Source organism: Rhinichthys klamathensis, unplaced genomic scaffold (genome assembly GCF_029890125.1).
Source record: "Rhinichthys klamathensis goyatoka isolate OS25496 unplaced genomic scaffold, OSU_Roscu_1.1 h1tg000369l_1, whole genome shotgun sequence".
In the NCBI taxonomy this organism is placed as follows: domain Eukaryota; kingdom Metazoa; phylum Chordata; class Actinopteri; order Cypriniformes; family Leuciscidae; genus Rhinichthys; species Rhinichthys klamathensis.
The window spans coordinates 3,037,651-3,055,951 of NW_026606877.1; the positions used below are offsets into that span (position 1 = coordinate 3,037,651).

At 37.1% G+C, this 18,301-nt stretch overlaps 1 protein-coding gene across 1 annotated transcript in view; it reads right to left on the reverse strand.

Annotated features, from left to right (window-relative positions):
- Positions 1–2,023: 2,023 nt before the first annotated feature.
- dmrt1 (doublesex and mab-3 related transcription factor 1) overlaps positions 2,024–18,301 on the reverse strand; it is a 35,535-nt gene continuing 19,257 nt past the window's right edge. Inside the window, exons 4-5 of the mRNA XM_056233402.1 lie at positions 18,036–18,180; positions 2,024–2,189 (exon numbers count right to left, since the gene is read on the reverse strand). Coding sequence (XP_056089377.1) covers positions 2,068–2,189; positions 18,036–18,180 — 267 coding nt within the window. The 3' untranslated portion in view covers positions 2,024–2,067. The remainder of the gene's footprint in view (positions 2,190–18,035; positions 18,181–18,301) is intronic.

Consider the following 18,301-nt stretch of genomic DNA (forward strand, 5'->3'; position numbering starts at 1 on the left):
TAAATGGAATATTTTAACAACAATCAGCATGTTCTCCATAAATTTGACTCTCAATGTTTTCTTTCCATTCCCTTTCCAGTAATCTTCTTTTATCTCTTTACGGGGCCCTCGAAATAAAACGCATTCAATTCAAATAAATGTATTATTACAGATTAAACTGGGCCTTGTTTCAGACCGTACAGTCATCAAACACTTTTACGATGACCTCTTCCTCTCTTAAATCCAAAAGCCCTGACTTAAGAAAATGCAGGTCTAGCACCTCCAGTATGCACTGAGACTTTGGGACAGGGGCGGCTTTATCTATCATGCGCCCGCCGTGATTGATGGCACAATAGCAGCTCAAGGAAAACAAATCCACGGACACTTTTCAGGCTGTCGCTGGAACTCAAACCCGGAGCAGCAACAGAAGGACACGGCGGCGCGCCGGAGCCCAGCGCTGACAGCCTATGATAAAGCGGCCTTCCTTAACTAAACTCGTAAAGCACGGGACAATAAAACTCAATCTTCTGTAAAATCCAATTAAGTCATTATCTGACTGATTGTATCTTTAATTGAAAACAGAAGTGACAGTAAATTTCTGTGATATATCAGGATCAATCGATACTGCTGTACAATCTGCTCTCCAGAAGTGATTTATAATATCAAAGCCATATAGGTAACTCCACATTCTTCTCACTAAAACCACTGGGGGATGAAATTAAGAGTAAGTGCATTTAATAAAAAAAACAAGATGGTCGGGTTATTGATTACAGCAGATGGGGCAGAATCGAATGAATGTTTTGAGGGTGCAGAGCAAAGAAAATACAAGTAATTTTCATTTCAGGTTTTATATCTCATCAATAATGATTTTATTTCCACTGAACTTGAGAGTGTATAAACACACAACGATTGCAAATGAGCTTTTGCATCGTTTTATAATCATAACGATAATAAAAATATTTGTAACATCATGGTGTCAGAAGACAAGAGCACATCTACACCAACACCAAAATACAGCGGGTCAATTTACACGTCTGGAAAACAAATTAACACATGAATCAAACTGTGAACTTTTGTTAGTTTAACAAAATCTTACAAAATCACAAAATGGAAATGCATAAAAATAATTACATTTTACATTCATTTTTAGAAAGAAAATTATTTTTTTGTCTCTGCTAGATACCCATTACTATTAAGTTGTATGCAAGTAAATAAGTGCAAAAGATATACTGATTGTCGAAGCATATTAAAGGGCCATCCATTATAAAAAAGAAATGTAAAAACCAGATTACACTTAACATATGGCTCATTTCAATCAGCTCAAGATACTGAAAAATTACATCATTTGTAGTTAAATGTACATCTGTAACAAAGGAAAGACAAAGTTGTGTGTCCCTCTTCTCCTCTATTTGTGACTTGACTGAGGACACTATCTGTGCCAACACCATTAAAATCAAGGGCACAGCTTCATATTATACAAAGAAAGCTCAGAAGAGCACTGCACATTAGCTGGATCATGCACAGCAAGTTAAATGATGCCCTTTAGTGATGGCCATAAATAAACAACCCGTTCGCTGTGAGATTGAAGCATAATTGAATAGTATCTCTTCTAACCCAACTGTCCCGCACAACACTATGGAGATGCTTGAGAAGCCCTCATATAGTTTGCAGCATGAAGGTCATGGAAAGGAAGTTAGATTATCCATTAGGCCAATGACAGCAATACTGAGCTTGAACCCACATGTGACAATAAATCGCTCTGCTCTGCCATTTCTTTCAATGGCGTTCTGCTAGAAAGCGAAAGTAACTCATTTTGGTCTTAAAAATCTGCAGCATCAAAGTGAACAAACTGAAGCTATCAAACTGTGTGAAACATGGTAAACGGCATTTCTGATCATCACTGAGAAACTGATTTCTGTCTATAAAAATCTGAAAGAATCACCCAACAAAGTTTAATAACACCACATTGATCAACCTGATCAGTATTAACATTAAAATGTTGAACAATAAGGTAACAGAATCATTAAACTTTTAGAAGAAAAAAAATCAAGTTGTTGTAAAAGGGAGATTGGTGCAGGTGAGGGTGTTTTACTTGGTTGCCCCATCGATGACGGAGTCGACGGAGAAGGTTCCAGACTCTGAGCTGCTCTCACACTCCAGCTTGTTCTCGGTGTTGATCATCGAGCTGTCTTGAACTTCACTGGAGTAAGCTGAAATAGGATGCATCATGGCATCAGATAACGGTTTTTTGTTTATTATTGAAGACATTTTGTGCCAGAGCATAATCTGGTTATGGGATTTGTGATAAACGACACCCAAAGCATTCATGTAACATGAGCTTTTTGGTTCCTGACCCAGTACAATAGTGCCAAAAAAGTATTTGGACACTTAAGCCACACTTAAAGATGTTTGAATGTCTTTGCATTAGAAACAAAATATAAAGCCAAGTAGCATTTGTCAGAAATGTGAACAACCATAAACATAAGATATATTGTTCAAGAACATGACAAAAAGTACATACCTGTAGTTACTCGGATAGGTTACCATCAGAGTAACCGTGAACTTGTAAGTGTAAGTGTGAGTGTAAGTAACTTGTAAGTAAGTGTAAACTTGAGGGCAAATGATTGAAACGTTTGGGATCAGTCCGATTTTTAAATGTTTTTAAAAGTATCACCAAGGTTGCATTTATTTGATCAAAAATACATTAAAACAGTAATATTGTGAAATATTATTACAATTTAAAATGTTCTCTATTTAAAATATAATTTATTCATGTGACGACAAAATTGAATTTTCTGTAGCAATTATTATCCATGTTGAAAGCAGTTGTGCTGCTTGATATGTTTGTAAAAAACTGACACATTTTTTCAGGATTCTTTGATGAATAGAAAATTCAGAATTATTTTGTAATAATGTAAATCTTTACTGTCACTTTTGCATCCTTAATGCATCCCTAATGGATAAAAGTATTCATAAAAAATAAAAAAAACTTTTTTACAAACCCCAAACATTTGACTGGATGTGTGCATAGACTAACTTTGAAAGCAATTCAAGTAATTGTAATTAAAAGTATTTTCGGGGGCAATTGCATTTAAAATCTCATCAACTTACTTACTTACAAAAGAATTGCGAACAAGCTGAATCTTTGCACAGTCAAAGTATTTCTGATCTTGAGTTTAGCAGCTTCTCCAGTCAAACCAAACAGCATCAATTAACTGTGTGAGCAGTGCTGTCAGCTCTCAACATTACAACAAAGTAAAGACAGTGGTGCCTTCTATAAATCTCACACTGCAGCAAGTTCTGGCTACTTTGGCAAACTCACTCAAGCTGAAGATACGCGTATTGAGCCAGTCAGACTGCTGAGTGAGCACACAGCTATGAGTGCAGGACGAGTCTGTACTGTGCTGACCTTCTGCAGCATCTGTGCGTAGACCGATAACTAAAATAGCATCATGATATTAATATAAATATGAATTAAGAAGACTCTCTAAAAATTACCTTTAGAATCACAAACCCTGACAGTTATTATATTTTTAACCCAAAGACCAAATCATCTGCTTAAATAAATGACTATGTAAATGTAAAACCGAAACACTAGCAGCACAAATGTTATAGTTCCCAATAAAACGGGATGGTAGTTTGTGCATTGAGCCAGGTCATCTCTCATCTCAATGTGCATATGAAGCGAATACATGACAGTCTCTACAGATTCTATCAAAGTTATGAGTGTCGGGAGGGGCAACGCACACAAATCCTGTTCAGCTGCTTTCCTGACCTTCATAACCCGAGAAAAGCAGCATAAAGGCTCTTACTGTGGCTCTCATCCCTTCCTGCCCTCCCTCTTTTTCATCTGCGCTGCTCTGGCGTGGAGGTAATTAAGGGGCGCTGGCGAAAAGGAGTAATTTTTCTCCTCATTAACTTCCTGATTGGTTTCAGGCTACAAAACTTTGCGCTCCGCCTGCAGTTTGTCACCAATTCCAAACTGGCCAATCGTTAATACTAATGTTTGTGTAGCTAAACTGCACCGGCGCTCTCTGTACAACAATAATACACGAGTGAGGGTGAAAGAGGAGGGGCTGGAATTAGCCGTGGCTGTGTTAATTCTGAGGGAGTTCATCAGGGGAAATCTATGGTGTAATTAAAGGGAAGATCTCGCGGGTGAGTGGACAGGTCGTTTGTGGGGACGGTAAATCAGCAGTGGGGCTGTTCGGCGAGCGGACATGTTCTGTGTCACAGCTTCGTTGCCTTTGATTATCATTGTATTAGCGCTTAATATAGACTAATGTTAGACCAGCAGTAAACACTCTGTAATACAGACAATCAGGCCTTTAAATACGCAGATAAAAACTAAATAATGAAATAAGTAAATGGAGTTTGTGTACTTTTAATATACAGTGCATCTTCACTACGGTTTTATGACGTTGAAGAATTATCTATCAAAATAGGTTTAATTTTTAACACAAAATTTGACCTATAGCCTATCCTGGTTTGCTGGTTTTAGAGGGATTTACAGCTGGTCATGCTGGAAGACAGCGAAAACCAGCTTAAACTGAAGTGGGTTCTTAAAGAAGGGCACACATTGGATAAGAATGACATTTATGAAACTTTCACAAAGTTGCCAAACAAGAAGTTTCCTACACTCTGGCGGTGACACAAGGGGGAAAAAAAAAAACCCACACGCGTCTGTCAAGTGTAAAACAGTATTGAAACAAGAGAGGATTTAATTTCTGTACGCTGTTCAAAAAGTGCTTATTCTCCCATCTGAACTTTTGCCCTATTCACCCTTGTTCGGCTGACTATCTTAGATTTCCAAACTATTAAACAGTCTTTGTGTGGTTTAACAAAAGGAAGCTTTTTTTTTTTTTTTTTTTTAGAAAAAGAGCATGAAAAGGGGAGGGGAAACAGTGAAAGAAGCTCAATCATTTCTGGCAGTTTGGAAAAGGTGAACAAAAGCCCAGATGTGAGAGAAGATGGTAATTCAGGGTTGATCTATTGTGGATAAGCTTTTTCCTCTGCAACTCATATACTGCCAGCACTGGGCCATGAGGGTCCATAATGCCTTCACTTAGATAAACACACAGAGTTGCATAAAGATAACGCACACAGGCGGGCACACACACACACATTTACATGCTCGAACGTGTATACAGATGCTCTCATACACACATGCTTATTAAGAATAAATGTCACTGTATCAGTCTAAAACTCAGTGTTAAGATGTACACATTTGCTCAACATAGGTTATAGGCTGATATTAGAGGTCGGTAGGTAGTTGAGATTGCAATGCTATGTCAGCAGCCGAGGCTTTTTATTAAATAGAAAAAATAAAAATAAAATAATAAATACAACAGATTAAAATGACATAAATGTACATATGAAACCAATTGTCAAAAGTTTTCTGGTAAGATCTTATTAAACAGGTCCTTAAGAGAGCATACTATGTAAAATTGCTATCTTGCATCAAGAGCAGAGTAGCCCAACAAGACATGTTTAAGAGACAAGGAGGCTGATATTAATTTCATTTATCAATATTAGTGGATATTGGATGTGCATATTTGAAAACAAATCATATGCCAATCTCAAAATGAATGTTCATTTTCCATTCTATACATAATAGTAAATATTAAACAATTGATTTTAGATTTTTATTTCGACTTAATAGTACAGAATCGCAACAGAGTGGTGCAGGAATGTAGTCAGAACCCGGAAGACTATATTCGCCGCTGGTTTCTTCAAGATTTTTCTATAGGGTTTTATAATGGGGTTTTTCAATTTATGAGTAAAATAAAGCCTGTGGTAAACAACTGTGGTAAACTTGACAATACTTTAACGTTTTGTTCTACAACGTACGCTGCACACTCTCATACCCCAAACGGTCTTATCTAGCTACTATTAGAAACATACATTTTCAAAAAATAAACAGAACTGTTTTAAAATTCATTTTTTCAGTGTCTGTAATTTACATTGTACAACTTTTTTTTTTAAATATCGTCAAGTTATGTTTACCAAGCACAGGCATTATTTAACTCATAAATTGAAAAACCCCATTATAAAATGACAAAGGAACCAACAGCAAATTAGACTTGGTTTTGATGTCATCGCTGCATCAGAATGGCAAATTATTGGTTATTAGCAATAAAATTATAGTTTTCAGTTGTAGTATTGGTGGGTTCACTCAGAGCAGAATCAGTATTTTGTAAAGTTTCAGTTCTGTGTTCCTTCTGTAACATTACAGTTCCGAAAACGGTTTGGTTAGAAAAAATACAAGTTACCGTAATGTTTTTTTTTTTTTTTTTTGCCTATACTTTCTACCAGAACTTAAATAGAACATTATACTAAATAGCTTTATACTAGAGTTTGTGACCAAACCTCGTAACTGTCGGCAAAACCTCATTCAGGAGCTCCACTCGCCTCAATCGTGAATGAAGTGCTGCACACATTTTGGAGACCATCTCAGCTTGTTTGCAGTGCAAGGGTAAAATAAGAACTGGTTCTTTGAATAAGTACTGGTTTGGATCACATCTACCCCAAAGGTGAACCATATTGCCGTTCACTTGCTGTAGTTCATTCATTCACCCCTCAAATTAAAAAATCCACTTTCACACTAACCAAAAGGACCAAACTCTGACATCAAACAAACTCTGTTCAGAACCAAAAGCTGTGAAAGCACCCTTAGAGACAAACACACGTCCATACGACATGACTTGACTGAAGATGTGCTGGGGGAAGATGGAGTTCCCTCAAGGAATGACATGCACGTCTCTCTCAATCATTAGAGCTGTGGCAGGACTTAATGGCGCAGAAAACACAGGCCTACAGCAAAGAGGCGGCACTTTAAACAGCTGCTGACTCCTCAAAGAGTGAACAGCCGTGGCTGCTGCAGAGAGACGGATGCTGTTCTCGGAGGCAAGTGCTCACTCACAATCACATTGGCATTGGAGTTTGAAGCACTCAAGGGAGGTGGATGCTGATGTGTTTAACACTTAATGAAAAACATGAGCTTGCACAAGTAAAATTCAAAAACATTTGAATATTTTAAGGGTATAATATTTCAGAGCACCTTTAGATTTTTTACTGATGAACTGAATACTGCATATTAGATATTGTAACTCATTAAAAAAAAAAAAAGTAAAAAAAAAAAAACCACATGCAACTAGTATGAAAAAAATGTATGTGATGTAGCCTGTGCAAAACTCACCCGTACAATGATAAGGTGTCGTGGGCGGTATGATTCAAGCGTGTAGTACAAGTCATGAGGGACAAGTTACGCGCCAATGTGTAAAATAAATCCAAACCTGAAGTATGAAAAACGAACTTCAGCAAACAAGACTAAATACTAAGATATTTTTTCTATTAAAAAAAAATCTGGTTACACTATTATATTAGGTGTCTTTAACTACTATGTACTTACATAAAGAGTAATTACTAGGTTCAATGTACTGTGTTTTTGTGTTGTATTGCAAAACACTTGCTGTTATTGACGTGGGATACGGGCAAGGTTAGGGACAGGTTTGGTGGTATGGGTTTAAGGGTGAGTTAAAGTGTAAGGAAAGGGTCAATAGTGTAATTATAGAAGTAATTACAGAAATTAAGTACAGCTGTAATTACAAGCAGGTATGTTGTACAATGTAATGACATGTATACAGTAAGTGTATAAAATGATTAAGGTAACACTATTTTACAGTTTCATTGTCTCATGTAACTATATGTTACATGAAACTATAAATTATGCATAATTACATGCTAACTACTAACCCTAATCCTAACCCTAACTACATGTCATGCAGTTACTTAATATTACTCCACACTTAAAATATTACTCCGCACTTAAATGTATACTTGCAGTTAGGGATGTCCCGATCAGGCTTTTTTGCCCTCGAGTCCGAGTCATTTGATTTTGAGTATCTACCGATACCGAGTCCCGATCCGATACTTATATAATACATAAAAAAAGAATAAAGAAGAGAGAAAAAACATATCCAGGATGTTCCTTATTTTTTATTTAATTCACCTTATTTTAACATTCAACAACTCTGTTAACAAACAGAGCACTTCTGTGAGGTAGCTTGAACAATCAAGTAATAAATAACATAAAATCTTCACTTTTGGACTTTAGTGCAACAGTAAATATAGAAAAAGTCTAATATAAAAACAAATAGCACCTCAACTTAAAATACCCGGCAGGCATACAAAAAAAAAAAAAAAATGTTTTAAAAGTGTATAAAAAAATAATGAGAATAATATATACACATTAGGGGTGTAACAGTTCACAAAATTTGCGGTTCGGTTCGGTTCGATACGATACAGCAAAAAGAAAGAAATGCCAGAGAAAGTTCCTATTTATTAAAAGAAAAACTATTTTTAAATAAGTTTGAGTTTTCCTACATCTTGAAACTTTCAGGTTTATAAATGGGGGTAATCTTTGAAGGATGAACAAATAATGTTTTGGTAATCACATTAAAAATAACATTTAAATATATATATTATATAATATTTGAGTTTTGAAGTGCAACATTAAATCCATGTTCATTCACGGCACAATGTTTCTCCTGGTTCCCACGTCAGGGCTGATTGATCTAATAGAGATCTACGGTTAATAACGGAGAAATGTGAATGCTTCTTACTAGATCTCGCAGCAATGTTATTACTTCAGTGGCAAATTCAAATGTTTTCTTCACTGGATCTCTTTGCTTGATCTCGCGCTGCACAGATGTTGCTGGCCAGAACTGATAAAGGGTCCGTTAAGCACAATATAATGAGTAGCGCAGTTTCGTTCCGCTTTCGTTTGCCATTTGATGTTGCGCAACGTTGTGGTGATCGCACCAGCGCGGATTTTGTCTGCAGGAAAAACGGTCCAAGGAATCGTTCGGTTTGTATGCGTACCGAAACGGTTCACTTAATTACGAATACATGTACCGTTACACCCCTAATTTACATATATCCGAGTCCTGATCGGGAGGTAACGTCCGATTCCGATTGAGTCTGAAACCACGTGATAGGGCCCGATTTCCGATCGCGTGATCGGATCGGGACATCCCTACTTGCAGTGTAGGACACCTTAAAATAAAGTGTAACCATGATAAATTTAAATATTAGTACATAGAAGTTACAGACCTTTAATATAAAGTGGGACAAAATTATTTATGTAAATTATTCTTTATGTGTACTGTCTATTTATCAAAGAATCCTGAAAAAAAAGTACCTCGGTTTCCACAAAAATATTAAGTGGTTTTCAATATTGATAATAAGAAATGTTTGAGCAACAATTCGGCATTAGAATCATTAGGATCATGTGACACTGAAGACTAAAAGTAATGGCTGCTAATATTCAGCTCACATGTGAGCACATCGGACACTTCAGTCCCCATTATTGGACTATTAGAGATCTGCATGAGTGGCCTGTAACGTCTGACAGGAGGCATCATGCCAGGGTCAGAGGCTAATTAAACACATAAGCACCTCCAGACCTGTATTGTTCCCCAATCTGTCCCCAGTCTCAAAGTGTCTCTGAGAGAATTGACAGGCCCTCCTCCCTGTTAAATCACTGGCACTGATACAGCTCTCCGCCGGCCCTGCAAATGACCTGTCCGTCTCTCCCGGCCCGCGTGCCGATCCGTCGAAACATTATGGATATACTATAATGACTTGAGACACGGGATCGATGATTTGAGGGATTTTGTGTTATTATCCTTAAAGGAGAGAAAATAATCACAAGTGAGAAATAAGCGGTGCAGGCATCAGTTAGCAAGGCTCTGAGGGAGACTGAAGCCCCCCTGGGTGAAATAAACAACCTAATAGATTCAGTTGAATTCATGATGTTACGGCAGGGGTTAGAAGTTGAATAAGACCACATTTAGAAAACATTCTGCTCAAGAATGAATGTCCACCTTCCATTAGTAAGCAGAAATAATTAAATGCTACTACAAATAACTAATTCATTGAAATATGTGTAGAAAAGGAACCCGTAACTGAGGTAAAGACTCAAAATATGCCTAAAATATAGATTTGCTTTTTTTAAATAGCTACCGATTCCCATAAAATAAAGCGCTCTGCAGCAACTATGAACACATTTTCTTTAAAGCTGCAGTCCGGCGTTTTTCCTCTTTGTCGCCATCTCTGTTCGAAATCTGCAATTGCAGTCATTCCCGGAATTATCAACTTTACGTGAGTTGTGCCTCGGCACGGCACAGCGCGGATGAATCCGATGTTTTGAGGAGAATGTGAGGCTGTCAGTCACCGCACCGGTGTGGATACTGGCATTCAGAATCACAGATTATTCTTTTTGGAAGTATGACCAACATAAGAATTTTCACCGGGAAATGTCATCTGAACAAGTAAGAAACATCCACCTTTGTTCTGGTTGATATTGCAGTAAATTGCGCTGATTAAATCTAATAATCGCTTATAAGTTATCATATAACACAAAACTGTGCAAATTATACTTTGTTCTCAAATTGTTAATTGTTAACAACGTCAGGGTGACTACATGTAATGTCCTTCCGATATGTATCCTTGTTTTCGCATGGGTCCGGTTGTTAGCCACTCCGAAGTCCGAACGAAGTCTTTTGCATTTTACAACGGGTGAATCTGTTGTCACTGGTGATTGTCGTTTGAACCTTTCTGGATCCGCCATCAAATTGATAAGTTTAATTATATCAAGTGCTGTGAGAAAAGGCTATAAATCTCCACCTCCAGCATCCTCACACACAATATAGCCTACTAGCCGAGACTCCTTCTTTATGTGTACAGATGTGACGTAATGACGCAAAGACATGCTCGAATCTCCCGCGGAAATCCACCAGTACCACTGGAATTAGAAACATTATTACAAGCTTACCGTTTTGAATTGAGCTACGGCAAGCAGATAGTGTTGAACACTGGCTGGTTATGTATTTTCTCATATGTATTTTGGATCATTTTTAACCCAAAAAAGCTACGGACTGCAGCTTTAAGCTGTGTAATTTAAAAAAAACATTTTTATTTGACAATAAAATAAAGTAATCAAATAACTACTATTTAAATATATTTTAAATTTTTATTTATGTGGTAAAGCTTAATTTTCAGCATCATTACTCCAGTCTTCAATGTCACAGTTTCTTCAGGAATCATTCTAATATGGTGCTCAGGAAACATTTCAAATGTTAAATACAGTTTTGCTGGGTAATAATATTGAAGAAACCGTGATACATTTGTTTCAGGATTCCTTTGATGAATAGAAAGTTCAAAAGAGCAGCATTTATTTAGAATATAAATCTGTTGTAACATTATAAATGTCTTCACGGTCACTCTTGATCAATTTAATGAATCCTTGCTGAATAAAGGTATCGATTCCTTTAAAAATATATATATTTTGAATGGTAGAGTATCAACTGAGATTCTAGACTTTCCTTAACACAGACCGTCTCCTGAGGAGGACAGTGTGCTAAAGAGAGCAGAACCTTTGGCTGCAGTCATTATCCATTTTATCTCTTCAGTGCCTCAGGCAAGTGTTAATGGAAATGTTGTACAACACATTACGACAGCGCTTGAGCCTGGAGCAGCCAATTACACTGGTATTTAACCGATCCATAGAGAGAAAAGACAGAGCATTTAGCATCAGCAGTGGAGAAGGGAAGACAGCATGACACGGTGGAGTTACTGACTGTGTGGTTAAATAACACTCCAGCCAGATATTTTGCCTGCAGGCCACTGATTTACCATCTGATTTACTTGACAGAGACACATCCGGCTTTAACAATTCCTTTGAAAGTTTTTGAAATGCACATTTGCCATCCTTATCATCTGTACTACTCACATATGACCCAGATTGCAAAAGCTATCAAGTGTTTGTTTTGTTTTGCGTGTAAAAGGTGAAAAAGAGAAAACCTTACTGCTACTGATCTGAGATCAGAAGGGGAAATAGATAAGAACTGCCAATTGTAAGCAGGTAAATATAGAGAGCACGACAGCATAAGCTGTCATGCAACTGGCACCATACAACATTCAACCATAATTCCTTCAAAATCGACCCTAAATTTAGTGTATGCAGCTTCTTGTGAACTCATGACCTATATGTAACCCTAGCCAGGCTAGCGAAACTGTGTAACAACCAAATAAAGGGACACATGTAACAGCACTTAACCTCGAGGGCACAGGCTGTGCCAGAGTTCTATGCATGTTCCAAAGAGGAATTATGCAAACAGGATGGATTAAATGTTTAAAAAAAGCTCCACAGCCTCTCTGTCAGATGAGAAGTTACACCTCTTCCTGCTCAAGCGCTACCTCTCAATTATGCTTGAAGCTGGGAGGGAATCATTATTCCCCTTTGTTATTCTGCATTGAAAGAGAATGAATGGGCTCTTTGGTTGCTCCTATGAGATTTTGTGTTTTCCTGGAACTTTTTACAGGGGGTCTGACGCCTCTGAAAGTGATATAACATCCTGACCGAGAAGAAGTGCATCCATTAAATTTGTGGTTTGTAAACTGCATCAGACCGATCGATATATGTCAAAAGCACAGTACATATGATTCGATGTGACTGGAATGTGTAATTAATTACCTGTAAAGCCCCTCACCATATTTGTATTCAAATAAAAGCATTGTTGATGGACAGCAACACATTTTTTTTACATATTAGAAAAAAGTACTGTGGCAGAAACATGGTACAGTGATGTACGAGATTAAAATACCATTGAACTATTTAAAAAATATGTAATGGACCTGAATGAATACCATACTATATTTACGATACTATATAGTATAGTATCTCAACGAATAGCATAACATTAGCTTGGTCAAAGCTAAATAAAACATGGTATTACCATAGAACCATATCCAAAAAAGAAAAAATAATAATGTGTATAGTGTTACTTTTAGAAAAGGCTTGTGCACTACAAAACAATATCTTTACAATATTGTATTCTGAAAGCCACATATTCTCTTCTAGAGCTGGGCGGTATGTACAATTTATCGATAGGCCAATATTTTTTATAAACGATATAGGATGTTACTGTTTATATCGACATACAGTAGTTTGATATTAAGAGTGCATCTGAAAAATAGCAGAGGGCACAGGTAAATATATACATTTTGCTGTCATGAGTGGACGAGCCTTACACCGTGTCCTAACCAGATTTTATTTTAGAAACGGTTTCTATTTTTCTACGACGTCGCGGCTGAAACAACAAACACAAAGTTTGGCAATGATAATCTCAGGTACTGTTTATGTGCTTTATTTAATGTTAAAAGCATCCAATGTGACTTTGAATATCATTTAGTTCTCCCAGCTTTAGCTGTTAAAGCAACAATGGATAATTCTCCTCAGATCTTGAAATTAAACAACTGGAAACAAAAACGTTCAAACTGTGAACAAACAAGTGTATTATTTGACAAAGATTGTTTTTATAACTCAGTAGCCTATGCATTTTTAATAATGTTTAAATGGTGTAATATTTGTGAATTTGATTATGTAGCCTACTTATCCATTTTCTTGCGAGTGCCGTCAAGATTACTCTCTGGTGCTGTGCACTTGCCGCGAGACTCCGCCCACACGCTGTTCTGATTGGCTGTGGGTTTTTGATTGATTTTGACTTATCTCGCAGTCGCGTCACGTCTAGTGTGAACAGACAAATTATTTGTCGCTGGAATCTTATCGCATCGCGTCTGGTTAGGACACGGTGTTATGCTTAAACGAGTCTCCGCTAAACTTCACAGACTTCAGTGCTCGAGCCCCACTGCACACATGCGCACCAGACAGATAGAGCACAATAGAATGAGAGCCATAATTTTGACAAAAAAATTACATTTTGCTGAAATATTTGTTGTTGGACATTAAATGTGCCATATATGTAGAACTTTAAACTTACAATTAAGTGTATTGTTATGATAAAGTGTAATGGGGTAATCAAATGTGGGCTAAATTACTAAGCTCAGATGAGTGAATGTATGTTCCTCTTACAGTTAATATTTAGTCTGTGCTTTCGTTTTTTACTTATTTTCATTTTTAATTTAGTAAATTTAACTTTAATGCTTTAAAAAGCATTATTTTTGTTTTTAGATTGTAATGTTGTCGTTACAATGTTAGAATGTAATGTGGGTTTAACCCTCTTTTTTTTGCACATAGCATAGCCTACGTGGTTATATTCGCTATATTTGTTTTCATAACCTTCAATATGAACATTGTTTGTAGGACAACATTAGGCAGGATATGAAAGAACCTTTTTTTAAATAAACACAGATTTGTTTTTAATACAAAATACAGAAATATATAGCATATATCGCCATTTAGCCAAAAAATACAGAGACATAATTTTTTGGGCCATAATTGCCCACCCATATTCTCTTCAAATATGGTTGCTGTCCACTTTCTCCAAAACTGTAAACTAGGCCCAGACCGCAAACAAAACTAACTTTGAATCTTCCAATAATAAACGGTGACAAAAAGAAAAAACAAAGCATGAGAAAAAATGGTAAAACCCATAGACTGTCTCGTATAACACTGAAATTCCAACATAACTCACAGCGGGCACATCATCTCACGGGCTGGGACGGCTGCCGCGGGTGGGGGCGGATGCGGGCGGAGGTAAGGCTGCCCTGCCGGGTGATGGAGTGCAGTGTCACCTCCGGCCCAGGCAATTTATGGCGGAGCGCTGCTGACGAGCTCCCAGCAGTAAAGAGCGCACAGGGGCGTATTTCACAGCGAGCTGAGCTTTATGAAGAACACTTCGACGCCCCGGCAGGCCGCCGCTCGTGACGGATGGAGAAAGACGCATGACAAGCTTCATCATTGTTTGTAAATCTTAACTTGTTCCCGCTCACTAACCCCAGAGGCAATTTTCCAAAGACAGCTGTGGGGGCCGCTCGGAAAGGACAGCGTCGCACTCCTGAAGGTTATTTGGCCTCATATTTGGCCAACTGATTACCCCAGCGCTAGGGAAAATAAATACATGCCACACAAGCACTGGAGCCACAGAAAGAGTACAGAGGACTCAAGAGACAAAACCATCTGAAAACCAGGCGCCTTTGTATCTTACTGTAAAGCTACTTTGAAAATAATTAAACTTGAATGCTTGTCATTTACGGAGTTGCCTCTTTTTTAATCTCTCTTGACAGTACAAGTAGTAATACCTAAAAGTCCTCTATAGTTACCAGAAAACAACAATGCTGGGAACAGCTAATCAGGTCTGATTGTAGAAGTTGTGATTGTGAATATGACACAATAAAACACTATGAGATGTTAAGGGATCTGAATGAAGAGGGAGTGCAGACCCCATCAAACTCGGGCCACACTAGCCTAGATGGTCACTCATGTCATCTAGTTTCTTCCCTAACCATAACCAAAGGGTTCGAACAGGTTGAGTCTTGAATAAAACATTTTGTTGTAACTGTAGTAGTTGATTAGCCTAGTTTCACTCACACACACTCACACACACACACACACACACACACAAAATGCCATCTATGCTGACTAAAGTTCATTACGGCAGAGGTTTTCAAACTTTTGGATGCCAAAGACCCCCAAATACATATGATGATCCCCTTCTGAGAGACCCACTTCAAGAAAAAAGACAGCTAGCTATATATTTGCATGTACAGTATACTCATTTACAGTATACTGTGTAAGAATAATAAATGTGTTATGAATACATGTTGCTCACAATTAATTTATTGGCTTTTATGTTTTTATTGTACTGAAACAAATTAATAATGAGATAACTTGCAGTTATTACATTCTGTTGATCGCCCTCACGCCTTTAAACACATTTAATTAATATTAAAATTATTAAAAAACCCTGCATTAGGGAATCATATAAATAGTAGTTATGGAACACGTGTAATAGATCACAGACCCTTCAATGCTGGGCTCTGAGTAAGGGTGTTTTGGAGATTGGACCACCCAACTTGGAGTGTTCAGGGTTCCTGCACACTTTTGAAAGTCAAATTTAAGGCTTTTTAAGACCTTTTTAAGACCTTAAGAAATCAAAATTAATACCGTACATTAGGGCTGTGCAGTATTGACAAAAATATATCTTGATATTTTCAACGTTTTGTTGATAATAATTAGATGATATTTTCCTGATTGTGTTTTTGTGCTGGTGCCATGGCTGGTTTAGGTCTGTTGTTGACAGCTGACTCACGAAGATATTCATATTTTTCATATTCTATGCAGTGGTCAGTTCACAGCAGTGACAGAAATTAATATTTTAATTAAGGGGCAATATTTGCCACCTTAAATTGATTTTTTCAGGGGCATTTTCACCTATATATGGACATTTTTTCTAAACTTATTTAGAGTTATGCATCACCTTTAATGTCAAATACTATCATTCAAATTAAATTATACAGTAATTATACAATAATACTTAATTATATAATAATCATACAGTACCACTGTTACCAGTCAAATTAAATCATTCAATCAAAATCCATCTTTGCAGTGCAGAGGTGACAGAAGCGGCATCAGAAGTGGCATTAATATATTTACACTCCATTTACAACTGCATAAATAAAGCTATGAGATATATAGCCTATTTTTAAATCAATATTCAATATTTAAATATGAAATGATTTCTAATTTTAACATTTTATTTAAAGGGTACTTTAAATATGAAACCGCAGCGGCAAATCACTGTTGTGAGTAAGTGAGTTGAGGGAGTCATTCATTCAACCGATTCGTTCAAACGGCTGATTCATTCGGGAAAGAAGCAAGTGATTCGTTCAAAACGCGGATTTCAGTCAAGAAATCATCGCTGTCGGTTGCATTGAGACTCTGCTACTGTTTCATTTTGAAATTATAGTCGGCGAAATAAAGGGAAAACAAACAATATTGACAATATTGTGTCTAAAAAGTAACTCAATGTTAACTTATTGTTAATTTAACTTTTGTATAACATAAATATCACACTTGGAATTGTGCACGGGAAAACGGCACTCTTTCTGATGTGATATTCTAATATAAGAACATAATATGATATAAATATAAGACAAAAACTAATTTGGGGACATAACAGTTACACTGCACACATCACGCAGTGAAAGCACGAGACAAATGCGCTGTCAGCTCGCAGTGCCTCGTACATTGTTAAAACAATGATTACAATATCATAATAGACAATACACATCGCACACCATACGCACATAAAGAATGAACTTACAACTGAACTGACATTTACGACCTTTCTTCTCCTTCTCTCCTCTCGCGTGCAGGAGACAGTTATGCTGCCGCGACTCAAGAGTGACGCGAAATGTCACGTGAATTAGCAAATCCACAAAGATAGAATAATAAATAAATAAAAATACGTACGCTAATTAGATAGTTTTAATTTGGAAAGCTTTTAGATATGTCTAAGTCAAAGTGTCATCTAAAATTTAAGACCTTTCATAAGTAAAAATAAGACTTTATAAGACTTTTTATGGTCTTAAATTTTAAAAATCTAATTTAAGACTTTTTAAGACTTTTTAAGGATCCGCGGGAACCCTGGTGTTTTGTGTTGTAATGGAACCCCTGCAGTGATAGTGGGGGTGACAGGCACCCTCATGTTGAAACCACTGGAAATCAGCATGTAAAAATCATTGACATCCAGAGCAGGTGGCAAGCTTGGAGGTATACGGGAATGGTGGATCACAGAAACGCCATAATCATACTCACACTGATGGTGAGAGCTAAAATGTCCTTTAACACTCTAAATTAGTGGAGAATGGTGCACAGTAAGCCATGCATTGTTTCTAAAAAAATAAAAAATTATTGTAGACAGTTTAATTTAGTACATAGCTTTACAGAGTAAAAGGCAGAGGAACTTTTAATATAAAATATAATTTATGATTTCTATGTTCTAAGACTGAAGCGCTTAGCACATGGTCCTTGTCTCTTTAAATCTGAAGTCACCAGAACAAATGATGCTCATAAAAGTTTTACCTTTGAATTTATTTATTTTTATAAATTTTACAGCGCCCTTGACTCAGAGTATGAACCTCCCTCAGATGTACTTGCTCACACTGTTGATAATCTCTGGATAAAAGTTTATGGCCCTAAGAAGCGTGTGTGTGTGTGTGTGTGTGTGTGTGCGCATGTGACTGACCTGCTGCTTTGGGCTCAGGGCAGGTGCTGGGTGGGACACATGCAGCCGTGTCAATCCCCTGACTCAGGTAAGATGAATAGTAGGAGTGTGTGCGGTACTGGGGGGGCACATTATGGCTGGACAGGCGGCCATTTCCATTGGGCATCTGTTGCAGAAGGGATTTGATTTTGGGGCAGGTGGAAAATAAAGAAGAAGAGTTAAGTCAGCACATAAAGAGTCAGATGGTATGAATAGTCAAGAATAAAAATACACAAGATCACTTTTTA